The following is a 23,497-nucleotide window of genomic DNA, read 5'->3' as shown; positions in this document are numbered from 1 at the left end:
TCCACAGACATCCTGTTTGCAAATATATATATAAATATTGCAAAACTTTAATCAGTGGGCCTTAGACTCAATTGCCATCGTGTTTCCTCCTTTGGTGATAGATAACTACTTACTTAACAGACATTTGTTTTGATGAAAATATTCAGAGATTGCCACTTTAACATGAGTTGTAGTACAACAAACATGCTAACACTGGTGATGTTTAACATTTTACTTAAATCAGTCAAACATTTGGATTTGTTGACGCTAGGTTTTTGCCCTTGTTTCCATGGCAACAGCATTACAATGGAGACATTGACACGGTTGCTATTCCCTCCGTATAGGCTGCAGGCAATTCTTCGGCCGACGGGTATTGAGAATCTTTGTTAAAGTAAAAGTACTATTGTTTACTGGTAGAAGGTAAACAAGTACCCAACATTTACCTAAGTATTTCACTTATGTACAATTGTATATTTTTCATGAACTGAACACGTGTGTATGAAATATGGATATTTTTTGCCAATATGAAACCATGTGTGTGTACTTACTTTCCCCGTTCTGATTCTTTGCAGAACAGTGATGACAACAGATAATTATTATTTATAATATAAGAAGATATTTTATAAGAAAAACACAGTAAACCATGTGAATTGTGTAGAAACATTTTTTTTTTTTTTTTTTTTTACAAATTGATACAAATGAACAAGATACAGATACAAAAACATCAACAGCTGAGTGATGACCATGTGATCCAGCAATAAATTGCACCTTGTGTGGCAGAACGAACACTAATAAATATAGACATGCAACAGTAACAAATATCTACCGGGTGGAATGCACAAAAACACCTAAGAGCTGCTTGTGGAAACAGTAACTTATCAACAGAAAAAATAAAAAATAAAAATCTTGTGACTTTTCAAATAAGTAAGAGAGGAAAAGAACAAAGAGTGAGAAAAGAGGAGAGAAACAAAAAAAAAAATACTTGTTTTTTTACTTAACTGTGACTGTGGAGGGAGCGGATCAGTTCAAGGTAAAATAAATCTCATCCAAGTCTGCACTGACAGGGGAAGTAACGGTTATTTTACATGTGGTGTGAGAGAGGTCTGTGTGCCGAGAGCGCTCACACGGCCTTGCGGTGGTACTCTGGGGGCGCGACCTCGTAATCAGTGGCGCTCAAGAGGGTGGATGAATGCTTTACCAGGTACCTGGAGAAAATGTCAAAATTGATTGTTATTGTATAGTGGGACATAAATAGTTATTGCTAAAAGTTGAAGCAATATTTGTCCCTCAGTTGTCAAAACAAGCATCTAAAATAAGTTTTAGATGAGAGATGATATTGAGGCTGTCGGCCTCCAAAGGATAGGCGTTAATAAAGGGATATCTAATCTAATCTTAAAAGAAGGGAAGATTATCACTCAACTTGTCCTGCTGAATATGAGCTTTGTCTGGGTAAACACATATGTGAAAAAAACACGTTTCACAATAAATTCCGATTGAGTTTGCAGGACTCAAAGTTATCCACTGGGGAGTGGATAATTAGAACACTTTAGTGTTTCTTTTAGTTTTGGATGGAATGACAAACCTGTAGAAAATCATATAATGACTATTGTGTGGCTAGATGGGGTTGAGTGACATGATTATATTTCCAGGCTGAACCCAGAGTGTTTGCCTCAACAAATCGGTTTAATTCAGAAAACTTCACACAGCTCAAGAGATCATGGTAGTTTTTTTCCCCCCCACACTACATTTAGTCAGCAATGTGTCCAGAGACATTTCAACAAGATAGCCTTCCTCAATGTTTTATAAACTATGAATGCAGCTGTGTGACTTCTGGCCTGAAGAGCAGACTGAATTAACCTGGATCTCTACAAATGTCCCTGGTTTAACAGTATGAATGAAACTGGTCTGAGTAAAGTCATGTGTAATTATTAAAGTAAGAAACCATTTTAAATAAAAGGAACCCAAACTTTAGAGCTGTATGTCATAAAATGCAGTTCAGTGTCCATAAGTTGAAGCTATAAATACCTTTAAGGGCAAGAAAAAAATCAATTTCATGCTTTGAGCATTTTCAACAAGCTGGCTGCACTAATATGAACGTGAACGTAACATGACATGGAGTCTCTGTGGTGGGAGTTAAACCTTACTTGAGGAAATCTTGGAGGTAATTGAGCAGCAAAGCCAGACTCTTCTCGTCCAGTGGAGTGTAGGCCAGCATGGCTCCAATACGAACTGTTGGGGGAGCAGAAGGAGACATGTGAGGAGGAGCAACGCAGAAGGTGACTGCAGACTGAAAGAGACTCAGAAATGTTTTATTTAAAAATCACTCTCATTTCCTCCATGTGCTGAACAACAGCAGTCGGCTGTGTGTGTGTGTGTGTGTGTGTGTGTGTGTGTGTGTGTGTGTGTGTGTGTGTGTGTGTGTGTGTGTGTGTGTGTGTGTCTCAACATAGCTGTTGACCATAAAAAAAAAGTCAACTAGAATCAAATGCTCCATATATTTTATATCCATAGCCATATGCATCATAATAGCATACATTTTCTGGAGAGTCAATTGGAAAACTACTCAGAGATCCAATCACAAAGGGGTCTGTCTGTTCTTTGACCATTAAATCAAATTCCTTACAAATCAAGCTTTGTATTCACATTGGTGCACCCTTGTATTTATTGCCATTGATTTACAACATTTCTACGACATCAAAGGGAAAGCTACCCCAGTAGAAATCTCTATTTTCACAGGATGTATTGTACAAATTCTACACAGGATGAAATCTGAAGAATTCACAGATTGGTCATGTTTTGCTTTAATATACAATATATCCAAATGTATAAATAGTCATTCTTTTGGCCGTCTATTATATGAAGTTGGACTGTTGTGTATTTGTGAAGTCAGAGGTGTTGATTGACATCTGAATTATCTCAGTGTGCGATGTTCAATTTGACCTCAGTAAAAACCACAGCGATTAACAATAATTTAATCTAAAATGCCACTGTGGTTGTTGTAGTGCATCATTTCAAACTGTGGGTGTGTACTCTCTGTTACCACCACAACAATGGTATGAGAGCTTGTTCCAGGATTCATTTACTGCTTCCACAGTGGGCGAAATTGTCTTAGACAAAAAGAATGTAGAATGCAAGGCGATTATTTGTCTGTAACCTAAAAAGCTTCTGCGGAAAACATTTCACAGCTAAAAGAACTGCAGCGTTTAATTCACTGCCAAGGCCACTTTGCCCGTCTAAAAAGACATTTACAAGAATACAATTCAATCGCTTGAAAGCACGAGTATAATAATAGTCGAGGTAGGTGCTTGACTTTCTGTCTGATGTTAGCACTCACTCAATTCAAAGCGATGGTTCATTGTTCACCTGTGTGTGTGTGTGTGTGTGTGTGTGTGTGTGTGTGTGTGTGTGTGTGTGTGTGTTACAAGGACCCTACCAAAGAGACGCAGTAAGTGTGGAGCTCCGTACACCTGCGACATCGGCATGTCTGGGTGTTCAGCCAGGATCTCAGCATACTGCGGCCTCTCAAACTTGTAAAGCAGCTGAGTGCCCAGCATGACGTTGAAGTACTCCCGAATCCCCGCCACAACCTCGTTTACTGCGTACTCCCTGAGTGGAGGGGAGAGAAAGAAGTCACACATTTCTCTCGGGGAGTTTCCATGGAGAATTACAATTTTTCAAAAACTTTCTTGAGATAGGAAATCAATCAAAGATAGCATCGGTCTTGGGTTAATTTATGTCAACGTTGGATTTTTGTGCTGGGGCAAAAAATAAATAATGTGAATTTAATTTTGTTTCCCCTTAAAGTCTATATAAATTTGTCAAACCAAAAGAAAATAATTGTTTCTCTAATTTGTTAGAGCACTTGAAAGCACTAATATTTTCACTTCGGTCTGTGTTTCCAACTGTCATGGAAGGAAGTTACAGCTGGTGGTACATGAGGCATATCATCTGTGAGTAAATCGGTTTCCTCTGCATCCTTTTTGTGCTCCTTATGGAATTTAAAAGACTGTTTAGCTGTAAAACGAGAACGTTTGTGACACAGTCGCCATGTCGGTAACAGTCGAGCCCAAACTCAGTACTGTTCACCAGCCACGTCACAATCTTCCTCATTTTACAGCTCAACAGTTTTTGAAAACATTTGAGGCGAGAAATAGGTTATAGATTATAACAGAATATTGATTTGAGTTTGATCAGATTTCACGAGCAGCAATTGACAAGACTCCTCTGCTCTGATTGGTTGTTTTTCTCCAGGCACAGTGGAATCTGGCAAATGACATTAGGAAGAAGCTGCCTTGTGTACTACTTTCAGGATATGATATGATAAAAAGTTATTTAAACTTGTTTTTGCCACCGACAAGCTATTATTATAATAAATCAACATGCTGGAAAGGAGACTGCAGAGAAATTTTTTAACCTTTTTTATTTCATGTTATTGTGTCTAACGAAGTCTGAATCAAAGACAAGTACACCTGCAGCAGTGCTCTCACACAACTGGACCAATTAAAATAAAATATTGTCCTCCATTGGTCACTTAGAGACAAAAACACGGGAAACTAAGGTCCAGATTGAAAAATACCCAAGTTAAACTTAAAGGACTTTGATGGGGAGGACTACATGAACATCATTTGAAGAAAGTCAGAGTGTTTGTTCTTACTTGTTGTCCGAGTTTCCTTTTGATTTCTTATAGTTTGCATAGTCCTCCAAAACAGTCTCTATATTCTTCTTAGCAGGCAGATGAAACAACTGTAAGCGACAGAAAACCTTCATTTAGTCACAAACATTGAAGAAATATCAGGGTTCCTCACTTTCAAGCATATTTGTTACTCTACATATTCTCAATTATATTTCCTGGCAGCTTTCCATTCTAGCACCTATTGAAGAGTTTTCATGGCAGGATTTTTGGCAATTGTTTGTGCCCAATTTCATCTCAACAACAGATTTGATTCTACAAATCATTTGAAAAAATGATTCAATCTGCATTCTGAGAGGATTTAAGCATTTAGTGATAAAAGGGTTCAGGATCTTGAAGTCCAAGATCATTAAGTATATAAATGTTTGTTAAATAGGAATTTCTATCATTGAATTCGTTACGGGTGGATTTTAAAAGCAGGACGTCTGTAAGAAGTTGTAATACATAGCCATTTTCTTGACTGTCGACAAAATGTCGAACCTCCCCAGCTCATCATCGCTGAAGTAAATTCAACATGAACTTCTTTAGTGTGTGTGCGTGTGTGTGTGTGCGTGTGTGTGCGTGTCACCTGTTTCTGTCGGGTGATGAGGTCCCAGTCGTCCACCAGCCAGGGTTTCAGCTCTTCGGGAATCTTCACCTTCACCTCCACGCGGTTGGTGAACATCTCCTCCTGGACACACAATGTTGATTATTGATTAATACTACTACTACTACTACTAATAATAATAATAATAATAATAATAATAATGATAATAATAATAATAATAATAATAATAATAATAATGGAAACGCATCTCCTTCTCAGGGAACATTTCTCATTTCTCCCTGACATTTCAAAAAGGCAGGTATTCTTTTTTTTCTTCTTCATATTCATATGTTAATATATTTTCATTATTATATTAATTTAAACATAACTGTGGCAAACTTTATTTATCTCACCAGAAAGAAACCGGTGCCGACAATTACCTACTGTGGCCCATAGGGGATATTGGTCAAATATCAAATTGAAAGGGCATTTTAACCCTAACTTCTCAATATGTTTCCACTCTGCTCACACCTGTGGAACAAAGCTCAGCCAGCAGTTTCATGAAAGAATCCTTTGCTTCAAATGCTCAGTTGTGGTTTCAATCTATCAGAAACCTAATTATCAGAGTGACTCCTTAAAAGCAAAGTTAGTACATATACATAAACAACATGACATGCTATTGTTTAAGCGGTATAATCAGGCATGTTTGCTTTCATGTGTGTCCACAGGGTTCCCAATAGCTGATGATACATACACTCTCCACAGTGGGATCAACCCGAGCCCTCTTCTTCCGGGGTCCCTGCGGCGTTTCTCCGCTGCTGGTGCCTTCACCCGGCCCTGGGGCTAAAACGAAACCCCCATTAGAGTTTAGAGATTATGAAGAAATGACGCTGTGGCAGGTTGTTGCAAATCCATAACAAGCTCCCAACACAGGAGAGTGCTTTGAGGCACGATGGATGAGCAAGTAAACAACAAGTTTAAATAGAGCAGCAAACGAGGAACTCTGATGGTTTTTACAGCGTGCCTAAAAATTACTTAACGCTGTGGTTCCAAATGTGGTTTATGTAACATAATTATAAATGTATTACAAAATATTAGTTTTTCCTGTTTTTCTCCCATTATTAGAGGGAGGCTTTTAGTGACAACACTCACAATGCTCGCTGTAAAGCACAAACATCCTCAAATAACAACTGATGGGACATCTTTGCCATTTCGAACCTGCTGAGAACATTTAATTGTTTAATTGTAATACTTTATTGATATCATTTTGATGAGTAAAACCAAATGTACTTTGAGGCAAATATGTGATTTTTAAAATGAATATAAAGAAAGAACATGTGGTGCAGAAACTTTACTTACTCTTCTGCTTTGCCTTTTTCACTTTCCTAGGATGAAAAAAAAAAGAGTAAGTAAGTAAATAAGGACACTGATATGACACATGTATCCTGTGGGATCCTCCTGCAGAGTGACTACGTTCAGTACATACATGAATACTTTATACTTCATTCAATATATATCGTGAGGCCGACTTATGTCAACTTACATGATGTGTTTACAATATGTTGAATTATAGGAGATGGAAAACAAGGTGGATACTTACAGATCAACATTTTTCTGCTGCACAGCAGCAATCTTCTTGCTTGGTGCTAAACCCCTCATCTTTCCCTCAACATAATGGTCCCTGGGGAAGAAAACATAATTAGTGAGGATAAAATAAATGATTACTAACATTTGTCCATATACTATAATGTCGTAAAGCAACTACTACTAAATCCATGTTGAAATATTGAATTGACAAGTGCAAATTATGTTACTATTTTGTTAATATTGAAGCTATTTAACAACAGGAAGTGATGGCTCACAAGAAAACAACTTCTTTATCATCTCAATCCTTTTGTGCAACTTACTGATTGGCCTTTTGAAGCTCTTTTTGTTTCGCAAGGTTGCTGTCCACATATTTGAGAACTCTGCTTTCAGGAACCCATTCATCCCAGCTGCAAAAGAAACACCAAAACTTGAAACTCCCATCACAGTGAAACATAAAAAAAACTGTTATTCACAGCAGGGGAGCTGGAGTCAGCAAGCAAATCAAATGATATCCAAACCAAGATGCTCACTTTTTGTTCCATCCGCTGTAATGAATGAAGTATTTAATCAGTTTATCCTTTATGTTGATCTTTACACACTGTTAAAACAAACAAAACAAGAAAACACACACACAGGTCAGCCTCACAGTTGTTTTGCAGTTAATAATGCAGTAATAAAACACGTTAGTGTTGAAACAAACCTTTGCCTCATAAAGCAATGGCCCATGGAAGCACAGGACTCTTTCACCTGCGACGTGAGGAAAACACATGAGAAGGTTTGTTAAAAACACAATATATTGAGGTACAAGTAGTCATTCGGCCCCTCGGATACATTTTAAACTGACATAAACTGGGCTGACATCGTTTCAGCGACAATAGCTGTCAACTGGATGAAGGGTTAGCATAAACAACAAGCTAGCTAGTTAGCTTCACGTCAGCGACCGTTTAACACCTTTAGCTTCGTTTTGAGGGAAGCAGCTTGGACACAAGTGGAGTTAGAGTTGTTTAAAATGAACTCTCCACATCTAGGGAGGATAATAAAGGTTGTGTGGGCTCCGTGTCCCTCCCTGGAGACCACTATTGTCGAGCAAGACCAGCACCAACAACAACAACAACAACAAACCCGCCCCCCTCCAGGCGATCATCAGCCGTTATCCTCCTCTGTGACGTTACCCACCTTCTTGAAATTTAGGTTTAGGGTCCTGTTTTGGCGCCATTCACAGACTCAACTGATCGGATCTCTGAACGATCAAATTCGTGCATTGCCAGAGTCCATTTCTTCCAGGCACAAAAACCTCCGACATTGGTGCCAAGAGCGAAGGAGAAGCTGAGAATGGCCCGCCTGCCGCTGGGTCACATGACTACCCGGGAGACCGTGGTGCGTTCAGGGGGCTCCTGCTGGAACTCGGAAAAACTAAAAGCCAGACCAAAGATTTCACAGCACGTAGCAAACATACAAAAAACGTATTTTATCCCCAATGCAATTAGAATTTTAAACATATATTTTACTTTATAGTATATTGTTAGAAGAAAACATTTTTTACTATTGATTAATACTGTATTTCATGTTACCTTCAGAATCACTAGTAAGGTTTCATTAGTTAGTTGTATTAGTATAAAGCCAGTGACTTCTGATTGAACTCTCACATACATTTCCATGCTGACACATCCTTGGCTGGTCATGCTGATAGAGACTGGAGACTGAAATATCAGTATGTCTCTAGGTTAAGAAAGGTATGTCTTGTGACTTTGGCCCTGACAAGCCAGTCTAGCGAAAGACATGCAATGACTCATGATGGGGATATGAAGACGTCATGTGTCCTTCTGTCTATTGATATTTAAGAAGGTAGCCCTTCGCTTATTCTTTGAGCAGTCCAGGATACGCAATTGACATATCATGTTGTGTTTCTGACTCTGCTCCTCTTTGCAAAGATCAAAAATGTCCTGATTAATGATTTTACCTCAAGGTGTCGAGTACATTTTTCTATCATATATACAAATGTACTCAATTGTATTTTCATTAGTGGAGCGTGGTTCAGATCCTTCCAGTAAAAGTACTACTACAACTCTGAAAATACTCTGTTACAAATAAGTCAAGAAGGCCAGGACCCCCCTCCCCATACATATTATACATTAAATTAATGTCTTAACATCTGGTACATTAACGCACAACATTTTTGAGTATTATCTCTGTATCTTGCATATTCTCTCTATTTTTAATCTTTGTACCTTTGGTTTTGATATGATTATAATAATAATTATAAGATAATTGTACGTGAGTGTAAGATCACCTTCTTCCAAATGTTTCCACAATCACCTTTTAGCTTGAGAAAACTAGGACGTTGAGAAACAGACTGAAATAAAGATGACATTTTTGTGGTTTCTCAGCCTTTTCTGGCCTATGAACGTGTTTTTTTCTTTTTGGAAAAACCTTATACAATGTCAAAAAAAAAAAAGACTCAGGGGAAGCAGAACAAATATCTCAAAACATTTTAGGAACTGTCAAATAATGTAGAAAGAAACAGAACAATGTTAACAAACAGATTCATGGAGATGTATTGAGCAAATAAACAACATAGACGTTTAAATCAAGTAAATGAATAACAATAAAAGTGATAAGAATAACCATACACATGAACTAATATAGTATAATAAGTAGATGGAAAATAAATAAACCTTGGTTTGTTTGTTATTAGTTTTAAATAATCTATGTTAGTGAAATTCTATCAAAAAGAGATTTAAAAAGAGAGACACTAGCGTTTCCTTAAACCTCGCCTCCTATCCAAATCAGTGGATTTTACAACTTTTAGGAGCTAAAACCGGGACCTATATATTGGCTCTGTGGCGCTCTGAGATTCTTTTGAAAGAAAAGTGCGTTACAAATTAAATGCATTATTATTATTATTGTTTACCGACTAAATCTTTTTCTGGCATTGTGTAATTAAGACATGAAACAGGAAACCAGGCCGAATGAGTGATCCGGAGGGATTTGTGAATTGTTTCAATTTAAATAACCATATCGAGGCTCAGAGAGATAAAAATTAACAAATATTTCATTAAAATCTTACATTGAACATATTCCTAAAAAATAGCCTTCATTTTACAACCCGACTAAAAAACTGTATGTAAAGTTGCTCCATCTTGACCAGATACATCAGTTAAGATGCTGCTCACAGATAGATGCATCAATATTGACTATTTTACGGGCTATTTTTCTATTGTGTGTTTTCGTACATTTTGCTGAAAGACTTTGTTGTGCCGGTTTTTTTTTATTGTTATATAATAGAAATAATGGATTTCAAAGGCTTTGAAATTGTTGTTAATTATCTGCCAATTTGAAGAAGAAGAAGAAATAAGAAGAAAGTATCCTTTAATAAACCACCAGAAAGGATTTTGAAAGGATTTGAACTCTGCTGGCATGACTACTAGTGATGTGTTCTTTCGTGTCGAGGCTTCGATGCGCGTGTCAAGTAATCCAGGTAGATTTTGGTGAAGCAGTATTGAGGCTTGTGTCGATGACGTATGTGGTGACGTTCGAAGCCTCGCGAGCCGGCCGTACCACGTGACTGATTCAGAAAATAGGCTCGTTCGAGATGAGCCAGTTCTGCGCGGAATCGATCGGCGTTGATCGGCGCGCAATGCATGCCTGTTAGATTTGTGTCCGACTTGCTCCCGACTTGCTCTGACGTCATGCACAGGTGGTCAACGATACTCTCACGAGATCAAGTCGCCGTCGATTTCAGAGTCAGCCACCGTAGTTGCTTTCTAACGACTGCGTGGCCCAGTGCATGATGGGAAACGCCTGGCTGTCGCCACATCAGAGAGCTGATTGGCTCTTAGATCTGACAGCAAACACCACGTGTTGTAGAAAATCCTTATTTTATGTGTAGTTGGAATACTTAACACTGGATTATTGACTATTAGTCTCATGTTTGATCTAAAAAAATTTATTGTGTGGTTGTTAATACAAAATCGTATTTATACAACACACATCAAAACTACTAGTAATGTATTTCACAGGCAGACATCAAAAGACCAAAGGATGCAGCTACACACTCATTTCTACATAAATATACATTTATAAACACATATAATAAATCCAAACGTGATCTGTAAACTACAAGTAAACAAAAGTTTGGAACTAACAGGAAGTACTTTTTTCTGTGACTTCCTGTGTCTACTTTGAAGGCAGCTGACAACTGTCCGACTTGATTGCAGTTTTTTGTCAACGCCTCCTGCTGCGGCCACCTGCTCTCATCTGGATTCCAGGCGAGGCGCAGCTCTAACGAACGAGCCTAATGGGTTCGTGGGTTTGCCGTGCGATTTGAAATATAAGGGGCAGCGAAACTCAATGGATTTCCCCCTTCCTCTCTGTACCCAGCTTCATGTGTGCCTGTGAAAGGGTATTGTATGAAGCAGGCGAAATAGTCTCAAAAAGCCCAGCACTGTGGAAAAGTTCTTATTTTTACTTAAAAAATTGGACACATCAACTAACGGAGCCGAGGCTCAAAACACCGATCCTCTGACTGAAAGTCATATTCTAACCACTGACCCACAGTCACATCACAACCCCCTCCCAATTTGTTTTGAGTTTTGATTTTGACCCCGCCATTATATCATAAAGATAGACACAATATTAATAAGTTAATAATTGATGTATTGGCATCACAAACATAATGTATTCAATTTAAAGCTTCACACACTAAAGCCATGGTGTCGTTATGATCACTCTGCTTGTTTTACATGTATTATTGTCCACTTGGTGGCGCAGTAGAGCAAATGAAGCATCATGAAGCGTCGGCACATGAGCGAACCAATTGGATGGAAAGCTTCAATGCTTCAGGAAGCTTCATCTCGCCATCATTAATGACTACCGGCTGTTTGTTGTCCTTTTCTTCAGTCACGTTCCTTTATTATATTTTTTCCCCTGGTTCAGGTTTATTGCAGTAATAACAATTTTCAAATTCAATTGGAAGGAGATGATGGCAAGAAGTGCACTCGCCAAGCTAGAGCAATTCTCTTTTTGTCCATAGCAAATGGGTATGATTGGGTTGTGATATTTTTACATTCATGGCCTCTGTCCTTGGAAATGTGTTTCTTACCGTGACCAATTTCATTGTTCTGAGAGGATATTTGAAGTGCTTTCTCCAAAATTTCGTCATTTGTGATTCATCTACTAAGTGCCATGGCGCTAACCTTTACAAGACCCGTAGTTATCATGGTTGAAGCGTCTGCAAAGACTAGAGAGGCCCTCTGGTGAGGCCCTCACACTAAGTACACACGTAGCTTCTGGCCAATATTTCACAGAATCCTACGGAAGTCTTTCGAGAGATACACAACGTGCTTCTCCTGCTTTTTCAACCAACTGAGACTTAACTTAAGATATATACGTTGTCCAGCCCTGCTGCCAGTGTTTAGGTGGATCATTTACTCACTTACTTTCATTTAAGTAAACATACCAACAAGGAGAGGAAATATTATTTAAAAAATACATATTCTTTTCTAATTTCTGCTTTGTTTTATTTTTTATTTACAAGATAAATAAACTTCTTTTGAGCCTCAAAATGTTACTTACATGTGCTAAATTTAGAGCGTCTCTATGATTAAGGTAAGGCGCAGCTAATGGTGCTCACAGTGCTAACAGTGCAAATGATGGAAACAGTGCTGCAGAGCTAACCGTGTTAACTTGAGGGAGAACTGACGGCTGGGTGTTGAGAAGTTGATTTCCCTCAACAAAAAAAGTATCTGCTGTGTTACAAACATCTCTTTTCCAATAAACGTGGGTGGGAAAAAGTATTTTTGGGTCCCATAGCGTCATGTGACAGACCCAAAGTTGTAATTCCACCGCTTGGCCACTATGTAAAAGTATAGCTGCAAAGCGCTGTGACTCAGGTGAATGTTACTCCACTAAACTCTCACATAGCATATATTGTTTTTAATTATATATTTAAAAGACACCACCTGAAAAGTTACTAGGGGAAATATCTCTTTGGTGGAACAGCTAATTTCATGGACATCCAAAACATGACGAGGTACCCCAACTAAATTCTGGTCACATGACCAAAAAGCAACTGCAGCCACGATACACCAGCCCTAGTGTGTGTCATGCACTTGATGCACTAGAAAGAATTTTAAAAATATGAATGACATCAGTGCAAACTTGACCAAATAGCTCCAATAACTAGTTCCTAAATACAATAAAACAGAATGATTGTTCCTCTAAACGCTTCTTTCAATAAACTATATAAATTGTTCACCTTTCAATCAATCCAGGGCAACATGTTTCACTCAGTTTAATTCCATTCCAGCCACAGCTGCAGCCAGTGCCCGTCCCGTGAGACGAGCGGGGAGCTTTCTGGGATGAAAAAAGGCCCACAGACTGCTTGTGCATAGGATCCAGAATCTGGTGTGACACCCCTCCGAGCCCATTACTTTCAATGTGCAGGTCGGTGAGGAACTTTTGTTTTCTGTAATAACTTACACTGTTATTGAGTCTTTTTATCATCTCCACCTGTTACTTTGACTCGTGCACAATCAGATATTATCATCGAGAAAAACTAAGAAAAAATGTCAGTTGACTTAAGTACATTTTTATTATCACACATTGTAGAGTTTTTTTTTGTGCATTTACAACAATCATATTTTACACATTAATTTACATTCTTTTTTGTTCCCAAACTATTGATTTTGGCCTATTGTAGTTAATAACTTAAAAAGAAAAACACCTGTAACTAACCTGATCTCAATCCCAACTCATCACAAAACTGTTGGTCAGTGCCCTTCTGTGTCTGTTACTCCAATGCAAACCCACCTGCATCATTATTAGACGTAGATAACGGACGTAGACAAAGCAGACACAGGACTTTTTGTCCAGTAGACCACTGTTCGTGAGTCACTTGAGTGAGTTTCTTGTCTCGTGAGTCGTTAGACAGTCAAGTTAACATCAATCACGCTCTTCTCCTAACCAATAGGGGACTGAAAAGTGGGGCCTTAAACTTGCATTGTGTTGAATGGCCAGCAGGGGACAAAACATTGTGCACAAGATTATGGTCTTGATCTCTAGTTCCAAGTCTTTTTCAATACAGCGGGATGTTCTTTCAGTAAATTACGGCGCCATTTAAAGTCAAATAGATAATAAAGCAGGGTCGTCTTTAGGGAGTGGTCCTCTTGTGATTGACAGGTTGCTTTCACTTGTTGTCCGGTCTCAAAGTTGGTTGACATAGCTGTCGGCAAGTTACCTATTTTGTGGTTTGTGGTTATGATGCCGCAAGTTCATCATTTTGGCCATCTCTCTTCGTCTTTTTTTTGTTGCAACCAGTGAATGGCAATAACCAAATTTGGACTGCGGCGGAGTGAAGCTGTGGTAGACACCGTATACGGCTTTGGTAGCAACCTGTCAATCACAAGGTAGCCACGCCTTAAAAGCATACCCTGCTTTCTATTTTTGCTCTAAATAACTCACTAAATGAACATCACACTGTAGTGAAGAAGTCCCGAAATTAGCAATTAAGACCATACACTCATATTTACAATGTTGAAAGTGAGAAGTAGAATCATTTTCTGATAGACTTCTAAAAACAGGACTACTTTTTGCAACCAGAGGAGCCGTCCCCTGCTGGTCAGTAGAAAGAATGCAGGTTTAAGTTACTTCACTTTTCAGAACGGGAGGTTGTCACCATTGTAAAAACTGGAAACTGACACAGTCCCGGGACACGTGCTGAACTCATGCCAGAGGGTAGAGCTGAGGAGGCTATCTGAGGAGTTGAAAGGGAGAATCGTGAGAATGTTTGTTGGTAACATTTCCTTCTTTTGGTTCAGGAGAGGTGATGTTTTGCATCCACAATTGGATTGTAAACACACTGGTTACATTATTTTCAAAGACATTCACAGATAGATGTAGAAAGCGCTGTTTCCCCTGTTACAATGCTACAATGCAAGCTGTTAATGACCATTTTCAATATACTGATATACAACGGACTCACGAGAGACACCACTCTATTAACAAGCAATACCAATCAAGTATAATACTGAAACACAAAGTTAGCATTTCCTCTGCGTAAAGACCCAAACCAGCTATATACATATAAAAGCAAAAAAATATACGAATATATATACATATATATATATATATATATATATATATATATATATATATATATATATATATATATATATATACACAATAGAAAATAAAATAGCCACATTACGCAGGCCTTTAAAAACAAGAAGCGCGGATGAAAGTTACATTCTTCCATAAGCAGAAGGGAGTAAATAGTCACAATCATTCATGTATGAATGATTGTGACTATTCACACTGGTTCTCGTTGCTCTCTAACAGCTGATCTCCTCTCGCGCCTCCTTCGCCGTGCGCACTCGGTGCGTCTTGGTTACCGTTTGTCATTTCGTTACTTAAATCATTCACAAATCTCCAAATAAAAGCATCATCCTCTGTGTATCAGACTCCTCAGTTTATCCCTGAACTCCTTCCTCATGAGGCAGTAGATGACCGGGTTCAGACAGCTGTTGGTGTGAGCCAGACAGACGGTCAGAGGGAACACGTACGTGTGGACTATGTAATACGCTTTGTCCCAGTGGACGACGTTCAGCTTGACCAGCACACTCCACAAGGTGATGGCCTGGTTCGGCATCCAGCACAGGAAGAAGGACAACACCACGATGGTGATAGATTTAGTCACTTTGGACCTCCGTTTGGGGTTGCTGGTCTTCATGCTCCGGTGGCTGATGAAACGCAGCAGCATGATGTAGCTGATGGACACGATGGACATCGGCAAGACGAAAGCTACAATTATCTTCTGTATGTGATACACTGCCAACCAGTACTGCCCACCGGGGAACCTCAGCAGACAGAGCTCTTCTCCGGTCACGTTGCTGAGAGTTGAGTAAATCGCCGTGGGCGCAGTCGCCAGAGTCGCCAGTGTCCAAATGATGGCGCAGGTCCATTTGGCGGAACAGGACTTGCGCGCGGTTCTGTTCTTCAGAGACGAGGCGACGGACCAGTAGCGGGTCACGCTCATGGCGGTGAGGAAAAACACGCTGGCGTACATGTTCATCACGGTGACCGAGAGGAGGATTTTGCACATGGCGCCTCCAAACGGCCAGCTGAAGTCCAGCATGGTGTCCACGGCCCAGAAGGGCAGAGTGAGCACGAACTGGAGGTCCGTCACCGCCAAGTTGAGCACGAAGAAGTTCACCGTGGACTTCTTCCGCTCTTTTTTGACCCTGTTGAAGAAGAGGACCAGCAGGTTGCCGATCAGACCCGCCGCGCAGACCATAGAGTACACGAGGCAGATGAGGAACCTCAGGGTCAGGCTCCCGTCGGCCGTCACGTCGATGTCCTCCAGGTTGATGAAGTAGTCAACCTCAACTAGGGAACTGTTCAAACACACGCTTTCATTTTGCTCATCCATGTTGTCAGCAGCTCACTTTCAAGCAGTCGGTACTGGAGATGAATCAAACGTTTGTGTCCAAGTAGAGCTGGATCTGAGAGATGTCAGCCCAACTCCTCCGTCTGTATCTGACCCCCGCCCTCCTGTTATGTTCCCCGTTCTCCTCTCATCATCATCCAACACCCCCGTTCCCCAACTCAACCCGACAGAGATGGCGGGTTGAGTTGTCTACTGGTTTGACACGTCCATCAGTCTCGTGCGTAACGCAGTCTTCTCGTACCACGAGGCTTCCCCATCGCTTTTAATTACATGTTAAGCATCTTCGTTAATCATTTCACATGTTTATATTATATATAGCTCGTGTCGGAGCCAGGGAGGCGTCGGCTGGAGTGGACAAACCGTGCGTAATTGGTTTGGTGCCATCGCAGCGGGGGAGATGTTGCTGAAAACGTCTCTCTGCTGCCACCTACTGTTCACTTCTGAGTGTAACAGGCTGTTTAAAGTTGCATTTGAAGGCAACGTTTTCATCCAGAAAGGGATAAATCCCATTGTTCAAAAATAAGGGAGAACACAAAGAAGTTACAGAATGCATTTTATTACATCTACACTTTTCTACATAAACAGGTAACATTCAATAAGTAAATAATTTCTTCAATGCAGGTAATAAATATTTGTTTTTTTTCACTTGGTATATTTGTACAAACTGACAAGGGTCTACTGTACACCGTCTTCTCCTCGCCCTCCTCGAAAAGCCTTTTTAGGATTTTTCTCGGAAACCTGTGAATGTTTTAAGGCAGTGAGTGCAGATGTCGACTTAAGTCGGACTTCGAGATTATTTCTGCTGTGTAAGACTCTTTATAGGCCACAGTCCTTTTTTATTTTTTTATAATAGCACAGCTGTCATCTTCTAAAAAATATATAAATTAATTTATTCTCTCGCTCTGAATTGACACACAAAAAGCATACAAACGGACATCAATCACCCACGTTTGGATCTGAACCTTCGGCTTTCCATACAGACACAAAACACACTTTTTGACTTTCCCTTTTTATCTACGGTGAGCTACATTACAACCAAAGAGTTGAGCTGCTCGGCACCGTTCGCCTGTAAAAACACTTTATACGAGTACCTACTAATAATAGTGGCCTTATTCCCAGTGTCCCCACACATAAGCTGCTGCTGCAAAGAAAATGCTCTATAGATGCTGCGCACCTCAAGTTGGAGAGGGATCGAGATGGCAACAAACAGCCCTGTGCGTATCCATCCCAGCATGCAATCTGATATTTTAAAACAAAAAACTCAAAGAAAACATAACTCCCCCAGCTCAATAATGCCGGTTTCTCCCTCAGATATCCAACAACTGTGCACACCATCAACACAGTCACGGTGGTTGGATGCATTAATCAACACAGGGTGTTTTATGAATTATGTGATGAGTTAACACTGAATGAATATTCAGTTAATGAACTCAGTTACTTCATACATTCATTCATATGCTCTGAATTAGCTGGAATCCAGTTACCTACAATCTGAAAACCGTGCATCTCCGAAACAACTCCACTTTTAATGCGCAAAGGAAAACTTGATTGTGCATTTTCAGCTAATCAAATGGGTAATTAAGTCTTCTTTAGAGTAATAAATGGGAGATTTCTCTAAACCCATAACGGTAACAAGGATAAAAGGACATTTTGGACCCATGCATGTGATCAGCATCCCTGAAAGCAGAGCAGCAGCTGCTCCCATAGAATAATAAATGCTAACGTCTGGATGTAACATGATGATGGGTATCAGGTATAATGTTGACCATGTTTAACATCTATGTTCAGCATGTTAGCGTGTGCTAACAGCACTAAACACTTCGTACAGCTGAAGCTTTTACAGACTTAAAGCAGTCAGAGGATCACCAAAGTCAGTTGGATTCATCCTCTGGAAACAATGAATGTCTGTACAAAGTTTCATGCTAATGGGGATATAGGTCTGGACTTAGGGGGTGGAGCAACCGACCTGAACTGACAACAATACTAGAGATTATTTCTGACAAAAAATTTGATTAAAATAAACAAAAAAACAACAGCTTCATATTTCTATAACAATCAATACTGCCATGTTTCTATGTAACTGGATTCCAGCTCATTTGGGTGTCATATTAATTAATGCCTAAAGTAACGTTTGAGGTAATCATTCATTAATAATCCATTAAGCGTTAACTGATCACATGAACTCACAGTGGCTTAGTGAGCAACAGGAATTCATAATACATCCTGAATTAATTCATAATGCAATCCTCATAAATCGTACACAATAAGCATGTGCTTTGCGTCCTTATTATTCTTATTATATGTTACTCATGTTGGCTCCCAAGAAAATACACAGAGGCATTTCCGTGACGAATAATTAAACTGTACCTTTCTGAGAAAACTGCTCCGCTGGCAAACAAAAATAATAAAATACATATTAAATAAAAAGCATAAAAAAACAGCTCCCAAGTGACAGTGACTCACAAGTTCACCCATGGAAATCAAACAATGTGTAAACATATAATATGTAGAAATAAGAATACAAAATGAATCAAATACGGAACAACATAGGAAATACACCAGACTGGTTCCGATTCAGTGTGAGAGTCGGAGGTTGGTTCCCAGGAGAAGGAAAGGGAATTAAATAAAAGATGCCAAGAGAGAGCAAGGAAGAAAGGAAGGGAAGGAAGGAAGGAAAGAGGGGGGTCCCTTTGGGTGAGTCTCCCAGTTAGCTGAAGGACAGGACAGGATGTCAGGTGATGCTGTCAGAGGTGATTATCTCATGGCGGTGGGGATAATTAGGCTTTGAAATGAGCTGCCTGCCTCGGACGTCTGGAAGTGGACAATCGAGAAGAAACTGGAAAGACGGGAAAGTTTCAAGGACACGCAGACTGGAGGAGGAATGGGCTGACTAGGCGGCGGGGGGGACCAGGTCTGCTACATCACTGGTAATGTGACCTTCTACAACCTCTATTAATAACTGAAACTGAAGCAAAAAACAAAAGTGTGTGCACTCTTAAACTTCTAAAATACATTCATGAGCAATCTCTGCGCTTTCAGCAGAATGAAGGTTCTCCGCCTCGCTTTGACACTTCCTCATCGCACCCCGGACAAGCTCGTAGGGTTTGTTAAGCTACAGACCGGGTCATGTATTTTTAAACCAGCTGGCTTTGTGCCCAGTCCAAGTTGGCATGCTGAGATCTCCCTCTCCTCCCATGCTTCTCCACGAGCAGTTTCCCCCAAAGAAAACTCCCCAGTTAACAGCTACGTCGTCAAAGATATCCGTCACGAAGTCCAGCCTTCAACAGAGGTTGTTGGGTGACCGTTTAAGACATTCTTTTGAGTTTGACAACTCAAACCTCCCAAACACGCTGCGAAGCATGCGCACAAACAGGCACTAGTTTAAACTTGGTCACATGCCATGGACGCCTGTCTCTTTAAAAGGCTGCTACAACAGCTGGACCGTCATCGCGATTTTCCTGTCGAGCAAGAAAACGATGAAACTGAAGGACATTTTACGTGTCTGAAGAAGTGGACGCTCCGGACTGGAAACACTGTGGCACACACATTCGACTGCACTCCGATTACTGTGAGGATTTTCATTAGGTACCGTATCTTATTTTTGGCATCGTGCAAAAAACATTTAAAAAAAGAAACAAAAATAAACTCTTCCAGCTCAGAACTCTAAATTGGCAGGTATAAATAGTCTAAAAATCTCCATTTCTAAATGCTGTATGCTGGCAGAGTTTTTGTGTGGAGTTGGAAATCGAGTGAAAATTAAAAACCAGAAATGGCTAATTTCCACCTACACACTCCCCCACAGCATTAACCTGAAGGTCAAAGGGAATGCATACATATTTATATATATAAGTTACATATATATACACATATACATATATATATATATACACACATACATATATATTCATATACATATATATATATATATATATATATATATATTCATATACATATATACACACACACATATATACATATGTATATATGTAACTGTTTAAATATACATCATTTAAAAGCATAATAAAATTAGTACATGAAATGTAAATTCAGTGTTCTTGTCATTGGACAGAGAAATAATACACCATGAATTTAAAAATTAACTCGAGCAAGTGAGAAAGAGAATTGAAGTATATATTATAGAAATGCAAATAAAACCACATGTAAGCAGAATAAAAGAGAAGAGCAACATAACCACATGGCAACAGGCATATGTATAAGCTTTTGTGAGAGAGAAAAAAAACAACCAAAACCACCTCAGTCCTCCACTTAAAAACAGCGATTGAAGCAGCTCACTCGACTGAAAATGTCCGGATGTAACATACAAAAGTAAAAGAGGAAAATATATTTTGTTCTCTGTACATGGTGCCACTCCTCGTTTTAGTAAAAAAAAGAGCCTTCCTCCTTTGTGTTTTTGCTCAGGTAGCGTCTTTGCCGTTTGTGCCGGGTTGGTGCCAGTATCGCAGTTAACGCGGGCTCACATGCTGGACAGGTTTCTGGACAGGTTTCTGATCTGAAGTCAGTATACAAACAGAATGTCCGCGGCTGACCGCTCTACGTGATGACTCTGTATACTGTTCTTAGGTCAGCCCTGGGAAGGGAACCCACAGGCCTGAACCCACTCATTATATTAGTGCTCTTCTTGAGGGCGGTCTCGTCAATACGACTCCACAATCCACAGTTTGATGACTTGGATCTATTTTATGGATCAAAACTTTACCCTGCAGTCAAAAAAGTTTGTCACTGGATGGCAGCAAAGGGAAGTCTTGACCCTTCTCGAGTCAGTCCAACGATATAACGTCAGGTATCCCGCCGTAAATAGCTGCCACTGCTGCTTCGGCGCTGCTCCGGCTGGCCACCACCCCGGGGTGTGTGTGCGAGGAGTGTGAAGACGAGTGCGTGGAGTGAGTGTCGCGGAGGCTGCTGGACGACACCAGGCTGCTGCTGCTGCCCGAGTTGCTCGCCCCGTTGGTTGGCGCGGTCAGCGAGGCGGCCGAGGAGGCTCCCGATTGGTCGAGGAACAGCTGGGAGGAGGAGGAGGTGCTGTAGGGCAGGAAGCGGTTGAGGAGCAGCTCGTGGTCGTCTGAGGCTGAGGCGGCGGCCGCGGCTGCCATCACCATGTTGTAATGCTGAAAGGCAGAAACACAAGAGAGGAGGTTGAGTTCACACGTAGAGGCGGAACGTTACCGGGGGCCGAATTCACGAAACAAGACAAAAAGAAGATCCTCACTGGATACAGTTTGCATAAACTACTGAAGTCAAGTGTGTTTTTAGTCTCAGAGTCGTTCACAAATCAATTTCGCACGATAAGTAAAAAAATTAATGAACTTTTAGAAGCATATTATGATGGAGTCCGAGGTAATTAGATTCTACTCAGCTCACTAATGGTGGTGTTGATGGTTTTAACAACTCTAACAAAGCATTACTTGAAAAACAAATGAAAAATGTTATTCATCAAACCCAAAGTTTTCTGTTCAGACCCCAATTTGTTTGGCAATTCATTAAGTGTACATTAGATACTCACCAACTGCTATAATTAAATGACTAAATCTGATCTTTACTGGGTAACATTGATGCTATATGTAGAATTACTTCAGCTTGGAAAAAAACTATTACACCGCCAACATGAGGACGTTGTTTAAAAGGAAAAAGGCGAGGTTCTGTGTCGCTGATGTAAAATCTGTTGTTCTTCCGGCATTCAGCGACGCCGTTGGAGGCCAGGAGGAACTACAGAGTGCTACTTTAGTTCTTGATCTCTTTGCTTGTATTGCAAACCAATTACTTTACGTACAGCGGAAATGGCATCCCAAAATACGAGTGACCAGGTTGTTATGGACGAGGATTTTTACAATGCAGAGGGGAGGGTATGGCAAACATGGACTTACGGCGACTTTGCTCAAATGTCATTGTTTTGGGTCCTTTGGGAGAAGCAACCCTTTTAAATGTTCATTTCAAATAATATCACTAAAACAGAGCAGAATGAAAGATATTTGGTGAGTACAACTATATTTGGTTACACAAAGAGCCCGAGAGGTTTTATTACTCTAAAATGAACCATGGTCACAATCTTCCAGGACTTCACTGGAAAACTAAATTTCTCGATGCACTGTTGACGTACCTGATGATTTTCGCCTTGAAGAAAAGAGAAGAAGTTCAACTCTGCAAATCAAGCACAGGCCGAGTGAATGGAGAATATCAACCACAATCTGTATCACAGACGCAAATACATAATGTGTTTTAAAGGTAAGGGCATGTTGTACAGCGAGAGGGATCCAATGGTTTTCTCAACCAGATGCATTAATATATAAAAACATAGCATTAGACATTTTATAGAAAACAAAATAACAATAACAAAAGTCTCTTTGACATCTTAAACGTTTGGTTTTCCTGTTAAATTTCCCCAGGAGTTCATTAATACAGTCATTTATAAAATTACTTTATCCCATATTGTTTATCTGCTTGTGTTGACGCTTCATGACGTCATACATTCTTCTGGCTATGTACGTACATCGAATAATATGTATATATATATATATATATATATATATATATATATATATATATATATATATATATATATATATATATATAGTATAATTTGGAAAAAAGTGAGGAGAGTTGGCTTGGCTGCATAGCATCAGTGTAAAGATGTAAAGATGGACTTCCTTGGTAAGGAAACATGTAAAAGTAAATAGGTTCAAATAAGTTTATTATATGTTTAAATGTCATGTTGTTGTTCTGAGCAATGGACTCGCTCCCATTAAATCCTCTCCGGTCGCCGCGTGTTGGTCTTTACCGGACAGGTCGTTGGGCGTGTGGTAGTAGGGTCGGTAGTCCTGGATGAGTGGGGGGACAGGAGGGATGTAGCTGGTGTCCACGCCGGGCATGCTGGGAGTGCGGCTCACAGGAGAGCCCTGGTGGTGCAGGTTCAACACTCTGGAGGCAGATACAAAGGAAGCAGTTTAGAGATGAGGAGTGAAAGAGCACGCTGCATCTATAATTAGACTTTTCTTTCATGTCATATTTATTTGGTAAGTCACAGGGCGTGCCGTCTCCTCCTCTGACCTCGAAAACACAAACCTCTGAACAGTCACATGTTCAAATGAAGCAGCACACAGATGTACATAATGAATTTCAATTTGTCGTAAACCGTAGCTGATGTGACAATCATGTAAGTTTATAAAACACCAGTTTATATTAGTTCAACTTTGTTTCTGAGAAATAATCATCTTCATCAGATCTTGATCAGGTCATCTTTTATTCATCAGTTTGG

At 39.9% G+C, this 23,497-nt stretch overlaps 3 protein-coding genes across 3 annotated transcripts in view; all 3 read right to left on the bottom strand.

Annotated features, from left to right (window-relative positions):
* Positions 1 to 625: 625 nt before the first annotated feature.
* LOC306736001 (mortality factor 4-like protein 1) lies at positions 626 to 8,093 on the bottom strand. Its single transcript, XM_079217580.1, has 12 exons — positions 7,959 to 8,093; positions 7,483 to 7,529; positions 7,313 to 7,380; positions 7,103 to 7,189; positions 6,796 to 6,876; positions 6,555 to 6,580; positions 5,950 to 6,038; positions 5,238 to 5,339; positions 4,634 to 4,722; positions 3,413 to 3,585; positions 2,124 to 2,208; positions 626 to 1,184 (listed from the first exon to the last, which is right to left on the bottom strand). The coding sequence occupies exons 1-12, from the start codon at positions 7,996 to 7,998 to the stop codon at positions 1,100 to 1,102; spliced, it is 972 nt and encodes a 323-aa protein (XP_079073706.1). The 5' UTR covers positions 7,999 to 8,093; the 3' UTR covers positions 626 to 1,099.
* Positions 8,094 to 15,222: 7,129 nt separating this feature from the next.
* LOC306735262 (relaxin-3 receptor 1-like) lies at positions 15,223 to 16,209 on the bottom strand (the record flags this gene model as incomplete). The annotated part of the gene is made up of 1 exon (XM_079216717.1): positions 15,223 to 16,209. One exon carries the CDS (start codon positions 16,207 to 16,209, stop codon positions 15,223 to 15,225), a length of 987 nt encoding a protein of 328 aa, XP_079072843.1.
* Positions 16,210 to 21,005: 4,796 nt separating this feature from the next.
* Positions 21,006 to 23,497, bottom strand: part of LOC306734973 (E3 SUMO-protein ligase PIAS1-like) — a gene marked incomplete at its 3' end in the record, with an annotated part of 40,198 nt that continues 37,706 nt past the window's right edge. The window contains exons 11-13 of the mRNA XM_079216389.1: positions 23,021 to 23,160; positions 22,343 to 22,383; positions 21,006 to 21,353 (exon numbers count right to left, since the gene is read on the bottom strand). Coding sequence (XP_079072515.1) covers positions 21,006 to 21,353; positions 22,343 to 22,383; positions 23,021 to 23,160 — 529 coding nt within the window. The remainder of the gene's footprint in view (positions 21,354 to 22,342; positions 22,384 to 23,020; positions 23,161 to 23,497) is intronic.

Source organism: Taurulus bubalis (assembly GCF_910589615.1).
Source record: "Taurulus bubalis genome assembly, chromosome: 4".
NCBI classification, from domain to species: domain Eukaryota; kingdom Metazoa; phylum Chordata; class Actinopteri; order Perciformes; family Cottidae; genus Taurulus; species Taurulus bubalis.
The sequence above is the reverse complement of the archived record's forward strand: the minus strand, read 5'-3'. Positions and strand labels throughout refer to the sequence as shown.

What these genes read in the sequence shown, in the direction of transcription:
- LOC306736001 (XM_079217580.1), bottom strand. Translation starts at nt 7,998, where the DNA reads ATGGCGCCAAAACAGGACCCTAAACCTAAATTTCAAGAAG. An exon ending in TAAACCTAAATTTCAAGAAG is followed by an intron (nt 7,530 to 7,958) that starts GTGGGTAACGTC and finishes CTCACGTCGCAG; the next exon opens with GTGAAAGAGTCCTGTGCTTC. An exon ending in TACCTCCAAGATTTCCTCAA is followed by an intron (nt 1,185 to 2,123) that starts GTAAGGTTTAAC and finishes CATTTTCTCCAG; the next exon opens with GTACCTGGTAAAGCATTCAT.